Source organism: Aulonocara sp. 'chitande type north' Nkhata Bay, linkage group LG16 (assembly GCF_057382095.1).
Source record: "Aulonocara sp. 'chitande type north' Nkhata Bay isolate Kocher_YH1m ecotype deep benthic linkage group LG16, A_spYH_male_GT1.1, whole genome shotgun sequence".
Taxonomy (NCBI): Eukaryota; Metazoa; Chordata; class Actinopteri; order Cichliformes; family Cichlidae; genus Aulonocara; species Aulonocara sp. 'chitande type north' Nkhata Bay.
In genome coordinates, this window is record NC_141359.1 from 10,128,065 (window position 1) to 10,147,971 (window position 19,907).

Consider the following 19,907-nt stretch of genomic DNA (forward strand, 5'->3'; position numbering starts at 1 on the left):
GGTGAAATACTGCATGCTGGCCGTGGTGGATGCGGTGAAAAGTGAGTGTGACATCTGCTATTAAAAACGTACTCCTGTAGGACAGTTCAAATATTCGTAGAATTGAAGTTCTGGCGTCAGACGAGTTTGAAATGCTGTTAGATGACCTGAAGAAAACTGATGTAATGTCTATAGCAGGAGATCACAGACAGAACTGATAATGCACAGTTGTGCGTATATGTCCGTTTTTTGGATGGGAAATTGCTCGGTTTACTACCGTTAGAGGGACACACAGCTGGCGAAATAATGTTTGAGAAGATTTCAGCTCTTTTTGAGGAAAATGGTCTGGATATGAAGCGTGTCTGTATACTTGTGACCGATGGGGCTCCATCCATGGCAGGAAAAGTGAGTGGTCAGCGAAATATTTATTTTAATTTGAAAGGGAATTATCAAAATGTTTTTTGTTATTATTATTTCAAATGTGCAAAAAATAGTTTAGTTATAGCTCCCTTTTTTTTAAATGGACCTTTTGGTGTGCATTTGTGAGAGGTCACCACCAGATCTATAGGGGAAAAGGAATAAAAAAAATACTTGTTTTTCAGTACGGTTGTGTGGGTTTGAAATTGATCATGATCTGCTGCTTACTGGCTTCAAAAAAAATATCTGGCCCAGATAAATTCCTCGGTTTGAAAATCTGGCCCAAGTAACTTCGTAGTTGAATAGGCATGCCCTACAACGTCACCTCCCTTGAACTGTAACTACATATTGCGCCGACGCAGCAACTATTGTGATTGGCCTGTTCAGTAACCACCGTCTCCACAACAAACAGGGCTGACAATGGCAGGTCAATAAAGTGACATGGAAATACGTTTTGATTAGACTGATGTTATATAAATGACCCAAAATGCTCCTGTAAAGATAAACGGCACAGTGGTGCAGTCGTTAGCACCGCTTAACTTTCCACAGTCCATGATCAGTTAAGTGGTGATTCTAAATTGGCCAGAGATGTGAGACAGATAAAGTGCTTGAGTCATCAGTAAGCCTAGAATAGAGTCTAATCTTACTGACCAGGACACCAAATTAGTGAGAACTAAACTAGAAAAACAAGGTGACAGTAATGAATGAGCAAATGAAAAACAAGAAGAAAGAAGAAAAAGAAAAGCAGCTCCAGCTCCAAATAAGACAGTTAACGAGACAAGCTGTCCTCTGGCTGGGAAACCTGTTACTCAACCACTTGTCCAACTTTGAAAGCAATTTTCAAAAGTTGGCTGTTAATTGTCTGCATCCAACAGAGCTGTGAACAGTGCTGCGAGGCACCAGTGCCAAAGGACACCTTGTGCTTATCAGAGACATGAGCAAAATAAACGCTGACAAAACAAAAATATTTAGTCCCCCTGAGATGAGAACGGGAAGAGAAAGCTGCATAAATCTTTGGTATAGTCAAACAGATACAGAAAAAATGAGTTTCATTTTGTCTTCCGTTGTCTTTTATTAGGAACCACGCTATGCACTACAAAGGACTCTTCTCAAATTAATAACACGTGCATGAATCCTGAGGGACAGCGTTTCTAATTGTTTGCACGTTTGTGTGTCTATGTGGACTCCACGTTTTCACTGTATTCCTGTTTCAAGGATAAGCCTCAATTTAAAAATGCAAAAACATTTTGTTCCACATCCTCTCCAGTAAGTCTTTAAAAACTGCCCGCAGGTATTAAACTCTAATCAAAATGATAATCAAGACTAAGATTTATACAAAGTCTAATCTCTTTACCTGTACTGCTTCCCAGCCCCACTGTCGGTACTTGGGGTCATGGGTGAACCTCCACATGTACCAGTAGGTCTCGATGACCTCCGGCCGCAGGATGTAGTACTTCTCATTCTGCCGAACAGCCACCGCCTCCAGGCCGCTGTCGAACTTGAAGGCCTCTGGGCCGAGCTTCAGCACTTAAGACAGAGAAAGAAAGGTGAAATGTAAAGGAAAGGCCAGGAGGTAGAAGAGAAGGGAGTAAAGGTAACATTGGAAGAAGAAAAAGAGGCAAAAGGGACAAGAAGAAAAAGCCAGAAAATAGTGGAATGAATCAAGGATGTGATAGAACAGAGAGAGGAAGGAAAAGAGTGATCAAATAATTAATGGATGAAAAAAACAGAGAGGAGATAAAGATTATCTTTTGCTCCGTGCTTGTCTTAATATGAAATAGTGCCTGTGTGTAAGCAATAAAAAGCATCCCAACCCACTGATTTTACAGGCTTTTCTTCTTTTTACAACCACTGCTTTCTGCCAATGAAGTGTGATAGGCATTAACAGCCTGAGTGGAAAATTACAGAGGCTGACAAAACAGTGACAGGACTGTCCCTGAACGGATTAAACACACTGACATGCATACGTATGTGTTGACACACACATTTAATAGCTCCCATTAATGGCTGCTTATTAAGAAACAGGCCAACTTTAGACAGCCTGACCACAGCTATCAAATTCTGACTCTCTCCCTTTCTATTCTTTATTTGTCTCTTTCTCCATCTTCATTTGTTGCCATGGTAATCCCTCCTCTCCTCTCTGTCAAGTAAATAGTATATTTATTATGCTCGCAGGAAATGGCAATAAATAAAGCATTAATAATAAAAAAAGAGTTGAAAAACAGGTACTTTACTAACTGCATAGTTTCCAATTAGGACAAGCAGAATTAATTGTTGGTTGAGTCACTGGGAGGATTTTATAGATGGATTTACTGCATGGGCAATCTCAGGGCCTGGTGATAAGATTTTTTTTTATGTGTAAAATGTATCAGTGTATATAAAACATTTGAGTAACTGGATCTTAAAATACAGAACGTATGTAAAATATTTTAAACAATTTGTAAATTAGTTGCTTAAACCATAAATAACGATTGGATCAAGTCAAATGGAAATTGTCAATCTGCTAGCAGGAGTGGGTGATTTTCCGAGCTATAGTCCTGCCTCCAGTGGGTGACCTGAATGCTAATGCTGCTAGCCTGAGTTTACAGGAGAACTGGAGCTTTGAGACAAGTGACAGTGATGCTAGCACTACCAGACTGTGCTAAGAGGGAAACTGACTGTGTCCTCTGACATCTACTGTAGAGGATAACGACACCCATTCAACATTTTCCTAACGTATATAGTTAAGACTATTTAACACTACCTGTCAGCATCTGATCCACACCAACATTAAATGTTTAGGATATTAGAAAGTCATTAAAAAAAAAGACAGTGACAGTGATCACTTTTCTCTAGCATGTATGCTTGTGTATATTGTGTTTGTGTATGCAGCACACTGCTTCCTCACCTGTCCTGTCATAGGATTCGTGGCAGGTGTGCGCGATCTCAGCTCCTAGCTGCAAATAGTGTCCGGCCTTGTCGTCAGGTGAGCCATCGGCGCCCAGTGCAAACATGCCTCCGGCGAAGCAGGCCAGGTGGCCCATCTTCCTCTCCAAGTGGCCATTCTTCCACTCGCCAATGAATGTTAGGCCACCGTTGGATTTGCGTACGAGGTGGCGCTCGATGGCCTACAGGAAGAGAGAGCGTGCAATTGTGGAAACAGCAAAGGCTCTAATGGGAAGTGTCAACATTTCAGAGAAGATGAAGACCCAGAAAAGTAGAATATAGCAGCTTGTTTTCAGTAACAACATGCCTGTGTATGAGTGTGTTTAACAAGATAAGGTGGGAAACAGGAATTACAATATTAATACTGGTATGTGGACAGAAAAAGGTTACACCGTTTGAATGGGGCATTGACACTGAGGGCAACTGCTTGAGGGTGTGGAGGGTCAAACAGAAGAAAACTAAAGCAGCAGTGACGGTCACATTTGAAATCCAGCCACATCCTTCACCCTTTGTGCCGCAGCATCTGCTCTGCTCAGTCTCTGACACTCTTAATGATGAGTAGACAGCTTCATTAACATCTGCTTTCTACTAAATCCACTCCTAGTTTACTTGAAAACAAAGCAATGTCTTCCCTTTGCAAAGGTGGATACTGAAGCTGGTCAGCGGGGACTCTGTGGTTATTAAAAAAGAATAACTGCTGACATTTCCAGTTACAGCTCTGACTCATCTGCATGCAGTATACGATTCTTCATAAAAGAAAACAATCTGTATTTTAACTTTGCAGCATAAGTCACTACGCTGTACCTCGATGGCGTCATCGTAGGTCTTGCGAGCCTCTGTGTCAGTCTTGTCTGACATGAGCCAAGCCTTCAGCAGGTACTCATAAAAACTGTCCCCGAGTCCTCCAACAGACGTGTGATCTGCAGAGAGAGAGACACAAAGAAAGCTCCAAGTGTCACCGCGTGAGCGAAAGAGGAAAAGCAGCAAGAGCCAAACAAATGAGAAAGCCAAAGTGAATTATTTATTTTTTGACTTTGCCTCAAAGTCCTTGGCAGAGTGTAGCATATGGCATCAAAAGCATTTTTTTTAATCAAAACCTTGGGCATTTTTCTTCTCTACATCCACAATATATCAGCAGTGTGCATCCTCTCTCGTCCCATTTTGTTTACCCTCTCCCTGATGTGTGCGCTCACATTTCAGTGTCCCCAATCGTCCTTGTCAAAGTTTACACAGCTTTCATGTCTGCCCTAATTTGCAGGACACCACAAAATGAAAATAGGATGCCAGAATCTGGCAGTCTGGGATCGCAATAAGAAAATAAACCCCTGAGAGCACTCAGGGCCCACTCTGATGGCACTTTGGTCAGTTTCAAAGGCAATTTTACTGACCCACAAAATATTACTTAAAAAAACCCCACAGGGCTTGAATGACTGTAAATGATCCCATATATACTGACCTTTTTTACATTTGGTTTTGTGAGTGATAATACTGCAAATGAATTGGTGCCTCAACCACTTTTGCACAGATGAAATGTTTATTCAGCTCTGCCTTCACTCGGGGAAAAACTAGAATATTCTTCATCCTTCAGCTCTGTGTAATCATAGCTGATATTTGAGCAGATGCTTTTTGTCTCATCATCAAGGAGATCTTTTCTTTATGTGATTAACATGCCTGCAGGTAAATGGAGGGATGCACAAAAGACGGGGAACAAGGAAGATGAAAAAGCAATCTAAGCAATGAATTATTCATCTTTAGTCCCAAAGAGTGCGCAAATCTCACAAACAACCTTGAAGACATTGCCGAGGCCAGTGTGGGCTGACGCATGAGTTTTTGTCTGGATTTCACACGTGTGTGCTTGAGTCAGTATTTACACAAAAATGACAGCAAACAGCTGAGAGCCTGTGTCTATGAAACTACTTAAAAATGAGCACAGTGAGGTAGTCAGAGCGTGGAGGATCATTTGGAGGGTTAGATGACAACTACTCTGATCCCCCAAAGAGTCTGGGCACTCTAACGTACATGACAGGGTGCAAAATGGAGACTGGAGCCAGGGGAAACAAAGTGGACTCACATTACAAGCAAGTCCACTTTATGTTCTAGCGTTCTTGTTTGGGGGCATAACAAACAGCATGTCTGACCTTTAGGAAAATGAACCTCAGATAAAGTAAACGATCGATGTATTTGTGGTATTTTGCTTAGAAAAGAGGCATTTGAGATGGTTGAAACAAGTCCTCTCTTTTCTTTTTTAATGCAAAGACCCCATTTTTAAAAAATGTGGTTATTGATTAATCCTAAACTACTGATAGCTTTAACAAACTATGTGGACAAATGATGGAAATTGCCAGATTCTGCAAATATAGGACTTCTCAATTAACTGCTATTTCACTGTTAATTATTAATCACTAAATAATTATTGTCTAATTATCACGTTTTCCACTTTTTTAATTTTGTGACTATTTGAATTACTTTGATATTTGGAGGGTTAGGCTGTCTGGAAAAAAAAAACCCAAACAAAACTGGGCACTACCACCCAGAAACATACAGTGTGTGCCAAGGTCAATCCATTTAACTCACTGTGTGTGCGTTTGAGATAATTGACATGTGATATCTTCATGAAAACATCGGTCTCACTGTCCTAGGAGCAACTATTGTTTTTCTTACACTTTTTTTGTTTTTAAGACTCTAAATAAAGAGCTGAGCTGTTCGGAAGTTTGGTGAATGATGAGCCAAACCTTTTCATCTGCTGTAATTAGAACCCGACTGATATATCATCCGTTATTAAATATTTGCAGATTGCAGGTTTTTGGTGATGTTGCATAGTTTCTTCACCAGATGCATTTCCATTTCCTTGTTGGTAACACATATTTGACATGCTACAAACACAACAATCAGCTGAATCAAGCAGCTCTGGGGAGAGATTAAGCAAGTTAATCCATAACTTTATATTTTCAGAAAACTTGACCTTGACCCTGAGGTATGGTATCAAATAAATTACCATCTACTTATCTACTTTCAAGGGAAAAAAAACAAAAATAACATTTATTATGAAATTAATTTTCTTGGAAAAGCCATGTACAAATGAAAACATGCCAAGCTCTAACAGTCTTTTTCTGTTTTGGTAGTTTTATTACAACTCTTTACTCATACTCTGTTTTACTGTCACCTCTCACAGTTTTAACTTAGCATCCACCCACATATACTCCCTAAGCTCCTGTCTCCATTATTTTCTGTCAATCAAAGCATCTGGGTCATGCAGAGAGCACCTGCCAATCAAAGGCAGGGTCTGCTGAGGTGGCAGCTTCAAACACACAGACAAAGACGCATGTGTAAAAAGACGCCTTCACAAAGCTTCACACACGTTCTGTTTCAAAGCAGAGGTCAAGGACACCTGGACACCTGCCTGGAAAACACAACATCTTTGCATCTTATCAAAAGAGACAGTATAATGATTTTATGTGAAGGACCCGAACCAGCAGAGATTGACATATTGTTATTGCAGTTTTTAAAAACGAACAACTGTCTTTGCATATACAGCAAAATGAAAAGTGGGAACTCTTTAGGATCACCAGGATTTCTGTACTAATTTCTCATACAGAGTGACTGATCATTATTTATTTCACAATTACACACTGTTGTCTGGAAACTGTTGTACTTTTCATGACTTTATTGAACACAGAGTGCTCACTTATCGTGCAGGCTGTTAGTGCACTCTTTAATTTAGCATCCTTTAATGTCTTCTTTACCATTTCAATTTAATTCAATTAATTTTTTTTAAATTATGGAGCGCCAAATCATAACAGTCCCCTCAAGGTGGTTTATATTGTCAGGCAGACCCTACAATAATACAGAAAACCCCAGCAATCAAATAGCCCCCTCTTTGAGCAAGCACTTGGCGAGAGTGGGAAGGAAAAACTCCCTTTTAACAGGAAGAAACCTCTCACAGTCTGAAAATCAAGACCAAGCAAGTGTTTACCCTTCTCCTCCCCAGAGGGTTCTGTCCTCCTTAGCTCACCTTAGGACATCTGTGTTACAGATTTACCACAAACTACCCACCGGAGCGAGTTTTTGACCCACTCCACGTGCTACTCCTGCAAAGCAGCACAGAGGTACACCCCCCATTCAGCATCGTGAGAGACTCCTCTGTATTTTTAAGAAGGTGAAATAAGGGACTTCCGGTTGAGCTTTGATGGAGTAGGACGCGAGTCTGGGAGCTCCCGCCGATTTCGATTAAATTGTTATTTATTCGCGCGTTTTGGCCGTATTTTCAGTCCTGTTTTGGTTTGTGGATTGTCTTGTTGAGAAGTTTTACTCGGGCCGGCGTAAAATGGCAGCAAAAAATGTTAAAACCCGCAGTACTATTCAGACACAACTGAGGCCTAGTTTGCAAACCGCGACCACACCCTCGAGTGAGCCGTCGTCTCCTGCAAAGCCCCCCACATGTCAAGCTAATCCTGATATTGAGGCTCTCAAGGTCGAGTTGCTGGCTTCGCTGAGGAAAGATATCGCCGACATCTTTAAAAAGGAACTTCAGGATACTCTGGGTGATGCTTTGTCTACCATTAAGTTCGACCTGCAGGCGGTGAAGACGCAGCTGGCGATCGATAAAGCTGCAAATGACGCTACCATGTCTGAGCTAAAAGGTACGGTGAAGGAGATGGAGCACGCACTTACTGTCTGCTCTGATGATATAGCTGAGATGAAAAACACTATCAAGGGTCTCACAGCTCATGTAGCCAAGCTGGAAAGTAAGTGTGAAGATTTGGAGTCCAGATCGCGGCGCAACAATGTTAGGATAGTGGGAGTACCGGAGGGCCCTGACACGTGCACCACTGCCGCCGTAGCTTCCTTGCTAAAAGAAGCATTTGATCTGGGGAAGGAGCCGCTTTTGGATCGTTCGCACAGGACCCTCCAACCCGCACCTAAGCCTGGCGACCGTCCACGAGCCATTGTATGCAGGTTTCATTACCACACTGACTGTGTCGACATTTTACGACGTGCTAGAGAACGCCGACAGATTAAAGTTGGAGATCGGACCATCTCAGTCTTCCCCGACCACACCGCCAGGGTGGCACGGGCTCGTGCTGCATTCAACACGGTCAGGCAGCAACTCCGTGGCATTGACGGTGTTCGGTATGGCCTGCTTCATCCAGCGCGACTCCGCATCACATATAAGGGTGTCGAGAAGGACTTTGTTTCGGCAGAGGAGGCCAGTGATTATGTCAAAACTTTGATTTCTGGGTGAGCCTCGTTAGCTCCTCAGTTTGATACTGTAATGCTGCTAAGGGTTCACGGTCTCCTTAGGTTTAACGCCACCCGTGCATTGTTTTCTTAGGCCATTGTGCTGGTTATTGTACTGTTGGTGTGCTGGTTCCTTTTATTTTCATTGTTATTTATTGAAACTGGATCATATAATATACTCTTGAACTTCGGACCAGTCCGGCACAATCTTCTCCAAGCTTGCTGCATTGATTTGCATAGGACTGAGTTGTTTTTCGTTTCTGTTAAATTTTTATTTATTTATTTTTTTGTTTGGTTGTTTTTGTTTTACTTGTTTATCTATTTATGTATGTTGTTTTTGTTTTTTGTTTTTTTAAATTTTATGCACTTTCGGTGATTTGTTGGAAAGTTCTCCTTCTGAGGAAGTCATATTTTGTACTGTGAGATCTTTTTTGGTTGGTTGGTTTCCTTTTTATTTTTTCCCTTTTTAAAAAAAACATGTTTACTGTTACGCGCACACTGTTATGCTGTAGAGAAGTTGGTGAGAGGTTATTTTTCCCTCTCTCGCTTTTATTTTTATTTAGACAACAATTAGTCCAGTCACTTCGGTGAATCATTTTTGTTACTTTGGGGGTACACTGCTGTCTCCTTTGTTCTGTTCTGTGGAGACTTGGGGGTGTATTTGTGTTCAGGGTTGGGTTGGGGGGGGGCTGTCCCATTTCGGCTCTTCATGGCCACTGGCATTTTGGTTTGGTCTTTTTCCTCTTCCTTTTTGTAAATGGTTAATGGAAATATAGACCCCAGCATTGCTGGGTCAGGTATGCCTCTTAGATTCATTAGTTGGAATATCAGAGGTATGGGTAACCCTGTTAAGAGATCTAAGGTTTTTACTCACTTGAAACGTCTAAATTCTGACATAGCATTTTTACAGGAGACTCATCTTCGCATTAAGGATCATTATAGGTTATATTGCCCTTGGGTAGGTCAGGTCTTTCACTCAAATTTTAATTCGAAGGCTAGAGGAGTGGCCATTCTCATTAATAAGAAAGTTCAATTCACTTTGACCAATGTTGTCGCTGATAGGAACGGTAGATACATCATTGTTGCTGGTACCCTAATGCAGAAAAAGGTTTTGTTGGTAAATGTATATGCCCCGAATTTTGATGATGCTGAATAGATTGCTGAGTAACATCCCCTTTCTGAATACACATTTGCTTATCCTTGGTGGTGATCTGAATTGTGTTTTTGATCCAATTTTGGATCGATCTAGTCCTCGTAATTTGACTCAATCATCTATGTCTAAAACATTCTCAGATTTTATGAAACAGAATGATCTTGTTGATCCATGGAGATTTCGCAACCCTTCAATCAAAAAATTTTCATTCTTCTCTCAGGTCCACCAGTCTTATTCCAGGATTGATTATTTTTTCATCGACAGAACTCTTAATTCATGTGTTAATTCTTCCGACTATTCTGGTATTGTAATATCTGATCATTCTCCTCTGCTATTGGATGTTCATCTTTCTACCCATAAACGTAGCCCTCCACTTTGGAGATTTAACTCTCTCCTTCTGGCGGATAAAGAATTTTGTGAATTTATTTCAGGCTCTATTGAGGAGTTCTTGTCCTTCAATCAGGATGATTCTGTCTCATATTCTCTGCTATGGGAGACTCTTAAATGCTACCTGAGAGGTCAAGTTATTTCTTACTCTGTCCGTGCTAATAAAAAGATTACTGCCAGGCTTAAAGAACTTATAGCTGCAATTAGTAACCTTGATCAAAGTTATACACTGAACCCTTCTCCAGAATTACTGAAGCAGCGCCTTGATTTGCAAGCAGAATTTGATCTTATGTCAACCAAAGAGGCTGAGCACTTATTACTACGCAGTCGTGGCTCATATTACGAATATGGTGACAAGGCTAGTCGCTTGTTGGCACATCAGTTACGACGTCAGGCCTCCTCGCGTGTGATCCCCATTATTAAACACTCTGATGACAATATTACTACAGATCCCTTGGAAATTAATTCTACCTTTAAAACATTTTACTCTTTGTTGTACAGGTCCGAATTTCCCACGGATAAAGCTAAAATGAATGCATTTCTTCATAATCTTTCAAACCCTGTTATTGGTGCTAATGATGCGGGGCAATTGGACTCCCCATTATCTGTTGAAGAAGTATTAAAAGCTATTACAGCTATGCAGTCTAATAAAGCCCCGGGCCCGGATGGGTTTCCAATTGAATTCTATAAAACATTTATTGGTAAATTGGCACCATTGCTTTTGTCTGTGTTTAACGAATCCTTGGAAACCGGTTCATTACCACCTACTTTCACACAAGCAACCATAGCGCTCCTTCTCAAAAATGACAAGGACCCAACCTCCTGTGGTTCCTACAGGCCATTATCTCTGCTTAATGCCGATGCAAAGGTATTGGCTAAAGTAATTTCATCTCGCCTTGAGGATGTGCTTCCTCGAATTATATCTGAAGAGCAGAATGGCTTTATAAAGGGACGGCAATTGTTTTTTAATACCCGTACACTCTTTAATGTTATTTACTCAAAGCGTCTATCTGAACTTCCTGAACTTGTGATTTCTTTAGATGCTGAAAAGGCTTTCGATAGGGTGGAGTGGGAGTACTTGTTTGCAGTTTTAGAGAAATTTGGTTTTGGTGATAAATTTATTTCCTGGATTCGGCTTCTTTATTCGTCCCCTAAAGCCAGTGTTCATACTAATGATGTTTACTCTGATTATTTTGCGCTGGGTCGTGGTTGTCGTCAAGGTTGCCCTTTGTCTCCCTTACTCTTTGCCATTGCCATCGAGCCTCTGTCTATTACATTGCGATCTTCTTCTGTATTCAGGGGAATCATCCGTAATGGAATTACACATAAAGTATCATTGTATGCGGATGACTTGTTATTATATATGACTGACCCCGCATGCTCCATCCCTGCTGTTTTAAGTATTCTGGAGAACTTCAGTTCGTTTTCAGGTTATAAATTGAATTTGGGGAAAAGTGAGTGTTTTCCTGTTAATACGGCAGCACGTCAACTTCAACAGTCCGATCTACCCTTTCGTCTCAGTCCGTCTGGGTTTAAGTACTTAGGGATTAACGTGACTCGCTCTCTAGCTGGCCTTAAATCAGCAAATTTGTCTCCTCTTATATCTAGGGTCACATCTGATATTCAAAGATGGGGTAATCTCCCCCTTTCTTTAATCGGTAAGATTAACGTTGTTAAAATGAACATCTTACCAAAATTTTTATTTTTATTTCAGTCAATTCCCTTATTTTTGCCGAAACATTTTTTTGTTTCACTGGACAAGATTATTGGTTCTTTCATTTGGGGAGGGAAGCCACCTAGGGTCTCTAAAACTTTGCTGCAGCGATGCAGATTTAGTGGAGGACTTGCATTACCTAATTTTTTAGTCTATTACTGGGCCGCTCACATCCATAAACTTTGCTACTGGCTAAAATCTTCTGGTTCCTCGTGGTGTAAATTGGAGCTATCATCATGTAAGGGCTCTTCTTTACCGGCTTTGCTCTATTCCTCTTTACCCGTGAGACCCTCTCTGTACACTGATAATCAGGTGGTTCTTAACACACTCAAAATCTGGTTTCAGTTTAGACGTCACTTTAATTTTGTAATGCCGTCTTCCTCGGGTCCTCTAAGCGAAAACCATTTGTTTCCCCCTTCACTTTTGGACTCGACATTTTCAGTGTGGTGTGACAAGGGTATAAAACAGTTCAAACATTTATATGTGGATGGTGTTTTCGATAGTTTTCCCAACTTGTCTTCTCGTTACAATCTCCCTGTTACCCATTTGTTTCGCTATTTTCAAATTCGAAATTTTGTTGCTAAGTGTTTCCCAAATTTCCCCTCTTTACCTCCAGAACAGCAGTGGGAAACTACGTTATCATTTGTTCCTCATCACAGAGGAACCATTTCGAAACTCTATGATGCTATTCTGTCTTTTAGTAACCACTCTAATGTTAAGCTTAAGCGTACATGGGAAGAAGAACTGGGATTTCGAATACATGAGGAGTCTTGGGAACGGGCTATAACGAGGATACGATCTTCCACCTCCTGTGCTCGTCTTGGACTTATTCAATTTAAGGTCATACACAGGGTGCATTTCTCTAAGTCTAGACTTTCTGAATTGTATCCAGAAGTGGAAAATAAATGTGATAAATGCCATGGTTCTCCTTGTCACCTTAGCCACATGTTTTTTCTGTGCCCTGAGCTACAAGGTTTCTGGACAAGGTATTTTGCTATTATGTCAACTGTTCTTGGGGTAACTCTTCATCCTTGTCCTCTGATTGCTGTGTTTGGGATTCCTGCTCGCTCACTTACACTTGATTCCACACAAAGGGATATTATAGCCTTCACATCCCTATTAGCGAGACGTCTAATATTGTTGCATTGGAAGTCTGCTAAGTATCCTACTATTTCCCGGTGGCTTAAAGATGTCATGTTTTTTTTAAAACTTGAAAAAATTAAATATACGTTGAGAGGTTGCACAGCCAAATTTTTTCACAAGTGGCAACCCTTTATCTCTTATTTTGCTAGTCTAGAGGTATTGCCTGTTTAAATCTACTTTTGTTACTGTTATATTCCTCTAATATGTTTGATGGTTGTGTTGATCTGTGTGGGACTGGGGGGGGGGGGGGGGGGGGGGGGGGGGCGTTGTGTTTTGTTTTTTTGTTGTTTTTTTCATATATATATATATATATATATATATATATATATATGTTAATTTACTTAGGAAAATTAAGAAAGGTTGATTGTATTTCGGTAACTGCAAGTACTGTTTTCTTTTTTCAATAAAAATATTTTCAAAAAAAAAAAGAAGGTGAAATAAAGTATATCGATTTGTTATGTCAGGTTGTGTCTATAATTGTGAGCCAGATTTAAATTACACCACAGTACACCCTGGAATTCTCTGTAATTGTACATAAACTGTATATAAAATATGGTCGAGTTATACCGAAAATGATGGATAAATTGTGGCCACGTTATGGACTTCAAAGAAATGCAGTTCACAAACTAGTCGGCAAAGTTCCATTAGAACACTGTTGGGCTCGGCACCACAGTTTACATGATATACACTCAGCTCCAAGTTCTTTAAGCAGTAGTGACAGCATCAGAAACAATGGTGCTGGAGCCACACAACTGGATGATCCCAAACAGGTTTTCCAGCATTATATTGTGTGTAAACATTTTCACGTAACAGAGACATTAAGCTGATACAATATAACTACTCTTACAAGAGGTAACCTGTTCATAGACTAGACTATTTCGATCAAATAAAGAATATATTAGTCAAAATCGAGGTGGCGATTTTTCTAAAAAATTCAATGAATAACCATTTGGGCAAAGAATAAAATGTTTTCACTCAACATTTAGTCCTATTGAAAGGAGGAGAAAGGAAAAAAAATTACAAAACATAATTGGGCTTCTTTCAGTGACTCGATGTCAATTCAAGATGACATCAATGAGAACGGGAACGTTATTGTCTTGTACACGAGCCAGAAAAGTTGCAAAAAAACTGGCAACAAGTGCAGAAGCAGTCAACATAGCTGCTTTATCCAAGCTGCTGTACACTGCATAAATAATAACTTTTTAAAAAACAATTTATAAAGAGCTCCGAATAAAGAGTAGTCTGGCAAAATGCCAGCCAAAATAAGTAATAAAAGAGTTTTAAAACTTTTATCAAGCTGCAGAAAGACACCGATACTGTTGGTAAAAAAAAAATCTTTATAGGTGTAAAGGCAGTTCTCTTAATCTTCAGGTTGTTTCTTGCCTACACTCCATCCTTTGGGAGAAAAGAGTAAGGACTGAATAATAAACTTTTACCTGTAGCAGTGTGTACAGCCTGTAGATACTGAACCTATGTAAAACACTATTCTGTCTGGGCTATATTTAACTCTGATACATGAACATCTAGAGATGAAAGACAAGGACTGTATACACAGGAGCAAAGAAGAGTCACTGCGAGGTTCCAAAGAGGGAGTGGGTGCTGTGTGTAGATAGGTAGCACTGTGTTACGCTAAGACAGAACAGTGTGTGGTAATAACACTGTCAGTCACAGCTGGATCTCATTAAGAAAGGGGAGCTCAGACTCATTCCTCATTAGTCTGGCTTAACTACTGTCTACACACCTACACATTAACATACACGGGGCAACGCTGCACATGCTGTCAACACACGCTTCCAATCTTCAAACGGTCTCATCCAATGCCAACATTGGCAGTATTCATAATTCAAACACAGAGTTATTGCAAATAAACCCCCATCACAGAAAAGAAAGGTGTTTTTCATCCTGTCTGTTACAGTTAGTTTCACCCTGAAATAAGTACAAACCAATTAAGCTTTTTAGGAAGATAACAGAGCCTCCAAATAGTGGTTGTCTACTTGTCACAGAAGATAATACGGTAAGAAAACCCTGCAGCTGCACAGATTTTAACTCATGGTCTCTGTTAGGTTTGTTTGCTGATACGGTACTAAAGAGAGAGAGAGACAGCCTCACTGCCTCTCTGTTCTGAAAAGCTCATCCTCGTAATGAATTTAAACAAATGTATCTCGTCTCGATTTGACATTTTCTGTCACCGTGTTCTGTTTATCTTACAGGTCTTCTAAATTACACAAAGAACAACCATATTTAACTTTATGGCAATTTACTTTAATTTAACCTTAAACATAATTCAATAGGTTTAAAAAAAAAAAACCCACTGCTGTAAAGAAAAGAGTTACACACTCACTCCAAAACAGAAGACTGGATAATAATCATCCATCCATCCATCCATCCTCATCCGCTTTATCCGAGGCCGGGTCGCGGGGGCAGCAGCCTAAGCAAAGAGGCCCAGACCTCCCTCTCCCCAGCCACCTCCTCCAGCTTATCCGGGGGAATACCAAGGCGTTCCCAGGCAAGCCGAGAGATATAATCTCTCCAGCGTGTCCTGGGTCTGCCCCGGGACATGCCTGGAACACCTCACCCAGGAGGCGCCCAAGGGGCATCCTTATCAGATGCCCGAACCACCTCAGCTGGCTCCTTTCGATGTGGAGCAGCAGCTGCTCTACTCTGAGCCCCTCCCGGATGGCCGAACTTCTCACCCTATCTCTAAGGGAGAGGCCAGCCACCCTTCGGAGGAAGCTCATTTCTGCCGCTTGTATCCGCGATCTCGTTCTTTCGGTCACTACCCACAGCTCGTGGCCATAGGTGAGGGTAGGGACGTAGATGGACCGGTAAATTGAGAGCTTCGCTTTTACACTCAGCTCCCTCTTCACCACGACGGACCGGTGCAGCGTCCGCATTACTGCAGCTGCAGCCCCAATCCGTCTGTCGATCTCCGGCTCCCTTCTCCCATCACTCGAGAACAAGACCCCGAGATACTTGAACTCCTCCACTTGGGGCAGGAACTCATCCCCGACCCGGAGTGGGCACTCCACCCTTTTCCGGCTGAGAACCATGGCCTCAGATTTGGAGGTGCTGATCCTCATTCCCGCTGCTTCACACTCGGCTGCGAACCGTTCCAGTGCGAGCTGGAGGCCCTCACCCGATGAAGCCAACAGAACCACATCATCCGCAAAAATCAGATATGAGATTCTGAGGCCACCAAAGCGAAAGCCCTCCGCCACTTGGCTGTGCCTAGAAATCCTGTCCATAAAAATTATGAACAGAACCGGAGACAAAGGGCAGCCCTGGCGGAGCCCATCACCCACCGGGAACGAGTCCGACTTATTGCCGGCAATGCGAACCAAGCTCCTGCAACGGTTGTATAGGGATCGAATGGCCCGTAGCAATGGGCCAGACACCCCATACTCCCGCAACACCTCCCACAGGACACCCCGAGGGACACGGTCGAATGCCTTCTCCAAGTCCACAAAACACATGTAGACTGGTTGGGCAAACTCCCATGCACCCTCAAGTATCCTCGAGAGGATAAAGAGCTGGTCCAGTGTTCCTCGACCAGGACGAAAACCGCATTGTTCCTCCTGTATCCGAGGTTCGACTAGCGGACGAACTCTCCTTTCCAGCACCCTGGCATAGACTTTCCCAGGGAGGCTGAGGAGTGTGATCCCCCTGTAGTTGGAACACACCCTCCGATCCCCCTTCTTAAAGATGGGGACCACCACCCCGGTCTGCCAGTCCACGGGTACTGCCCCTGATCTCCACGCAACATTGCAGAGGCGTGTCAACCAGGACAGCCCTACAACGTCCAGAGCCTTCAGGAACTCGGGGCGGACCTCATCAACACCAGGGGCTCTGCCACCAAGGAGTTGTTTAATAATCAGTTTAACTTAATTAACTAGAGGCAAATTTTGCCTTTGTTGTACCTATCAATAAATACACATTTAATAAACAATAAGTGTTTGCTTCCAAAGTTTGAAAGTGACAGTAATTTTATTGTAACAGTGATCATTAAAGATCGATCATGTTTAAGAGTTTGTGTGTGAGAGAGGCTTTTATTGGATGATTGAGCTGAGACTGGTGGCTCTACATTTCCTTACAGGTACCCACAAATATTCCACTGTTGATAACCACTTATTTATCTACAGTTAGTGTTTATCAATCTCTGAGCCATAGCTAAGCCTCGCCAATAATATGCTATAAATCATAAAACTGAACTGTGCATTTTAAAGTGCATTTAATTAATTCAATACTTAATTGTCCCATGAGGGGAAATTGGATTAGCATTGATACAATTAGAAAAATGCTAAGAACAATAAAATATGCTTAGTTTGTCTATCAGTCCCTCCTACACATTGTCTGGGCCAATAGAAACCCTGGTATGACGGTAACACATTATATCATGTTATAACGACTTTGCTCACTTCCCCTCACGGTTCGCTGAGCCTGCTGTTACATAGCGTGGCTTATTAGCCAGCTAGATATCAGGTGAGACATGAAAATATTTCAGTTACATTGTGAAGTGACACTAAGCCGCAGCCAGCTAAATCCCTGTTAGGATTATGAGGAGGTCATTGGAAAGTTTTCTTTCCTGCAAGTGCTCCTCAGTCCCAAAAGGTTTCAAATTCCTGCTATAGATGACTGGACAGCAACATTTTATAGCTTCATGGAAAATGATGACTGAAGTGAAAATACAGTGAAATCACTCACTTCTTTTTAAATTTTATTTTCCTATATTCTATTATATTGTATTGTTGCTGCTGTTTGTACTACTGTAAGGTGACCTTGACGGTCTTAAAAGTGTCTATAAACAAAATGTTTCATCATCATCATTATTACTATTATTATTATTATTATTATTATTATTACTTTGCAACAAAAAAAAAAAAATCACCATTTAAGGATGTTGCTGCTCAAAACTACTTTGATCTACCTGAAGTTTCATATTAATTACACTGCTCTCACATAACTCCCTATAATCAATAACACTGCTAAGGCAACAAGGTCAAATAGCAGCAAATTAATGTGGCCTGGCCATAAAAATCACGATGCAGACACTCAAGGAGCAGCATGCAAGTGTGAGCAGGAAACAAACTCTGCTCATATATGCAGACTGATCTACACTGAAGGCACAGAAATACACATGCGCAGAAAAAGTTGTTATTTTAAACATTTTATTTCACAGGAAGGTAAAGAAAGGCTCATTTCCTGACTCATGCATGCACATAAGCAAACATAAAACATCCATCATCACCTGCCTAGTCCTCCAGCTTGCCAGTTGACTATCCATCTGTTAATGCATTCATTCATCCATCAATCAATCTGCCCACCCTCCATCTTCAAACCATTTATTTCTCCCTGCTTTTGGCTCATAGTCTGTGCACTTACAAGTGCATCAGTCTGACTGCCAAGCCACCTATCCATCCATTAATGAGCCTCTCCATTTATCTATCTGTCCCTGAGTGCTCTTCATTTGTTTTGTCAAGTAAAACTAATAAAATGGAGACTTAAGAGTGGCACCATCACCTCATCTGTTTCTCTTTTTTCTCCATCTTACTTTGGGTGCTGTAAAACTGAACAGGCTGAATATGGCACTCTCTTACCATGGCAACTATACCTAGGACAAAAAAACCTCAAACACTATATATTCAATTTGAAACAGATTTCATCTTTTCATTTCCTCTCACTGAACTAAAGAGCAAACCCCAAGCAGATTGTCATATCTGATCTTCAGGCAAAAACTATGGTGCTCCATAAAAAAAGTGTGCACACTGAAAGGGTATATTTTAAAAACCACAATGCTTTAATATTCTGTTGGAATTCCTAGATAACAAACACCAGACCCATATATAACCACATATCAGTCAACTAGCATCTAAGTCTCTGATGTGAAAGACATGCTTAAAAAATGAATGAACAGATAAATAAACAAAGAGAAATATTTAGTAGCCCCTATGAAAGATTGGACAATAAACTGAAATACTCTTAAGTACTGTTAGGGGTCAACGAGCATACATTCAGGGCTCTGTGTGTGTGTGGGTGTGTATATGTTTAGACATCTTTGTGAGGGCAGAAAATTTGCACACTACTATACTTGTGGGGACCAAATGTTGTTTTAGTGTCAGGGTTAAAGTTGGGTTTAGGCTGAGGATTAGGATTAGGCATTCATTTTTGATGGCTAGGGTAAGCGGCTAGGGAAAGCGTTATGTCAATGAGATGTCCTCACTAAGATATGAAAAGGAGTGTGCGTGTGTGTGTGTGTGTGTGTTTTAACCAGCATTACATTTACAATCTGCAGAGTTACTGATTATATTATATACAAAAGTTTCATTTACTACAACACTCTGTTGGCCTTCTGTCCAGCTAAAAAACACTTCTCCTTACTGCTTGCTTATATAAAGGAAAAAAGCAACAGAAAACGGTCCAGTGACGCACTTTGTGTCCAAACCCACATTTGAGTTAGCATTTACCTTGCCTCAATACAACAGCAATCATTCTTTCTATTATTATTTGTGTTTTCCAATGTATAATTCAAAACTTGATGTACCCCTGACTAATGCTTGCTGTCTCTGCAGATCATTTTTTCAGCAGAGATATAATTAAAGAAATGACTGCTTTCAGAGAAAGAATAGTTTGCCACTGCATGCCTAACTTTACTTCAAGAGTTCTTCATTTCCGCTGGCTGACTGCCGAGTGTAATCGATATACTGGGAATACTACATTCCCCTTATTCCATTTTCTTCTACTCCATTCAATTTGTTCTCATTAAACAAGATCCATTATGCTTTTCATCTTTTCTTCACTTAGTGATAATCTGTTCTCATTCTCTGCATTGCTCTCCTGATTCCATGATCATTTCAAGCTCACAAGAACATCGACACTTCCCAAATGCAGCAATGCAGGAACTCGAGCATTAAATCATATTTAATGCTTAAAAGAAATGCTTCATTACAACACTGG

At 41.0% G+C, this 19,907-nt stretch overlaps 1 protein-coding gene across 4 annotated transcripts in view; it reads right to left on the reverse strand.

Moving 5' to 3' along the window:
• Positions 1-19,907, reverse strand: part of man1a2 (mannosidase, alpha, class 1A, member 2) — a 147,996-nt gene that overhangs the window by 13,741 nt on the left and 114,348 nt on the right. For all 4 annotated transcript variants that reach the window (XM_086265801.1, XM_086265803.1, XM_086265802.1 and 1 more), the window contains exons 10-12: positions 4,126-4,241; positions 3,284-3,503; positions 1,751-1,923 (exon numbers count right to left, since the gene is read on the reverse strand). In XM_086265801.1, coding sequence (XP_086121927.1) covers positions 1,751-1,923; positions 3,284-3,503; positions 4,126-4,241 — 509 coding nt within the window. The remainder of the gene's footprint in view (positions 1-1,750; positions 1,924-3,283; positions 3,504-4,125; positions 4,242-19,907) is intronic.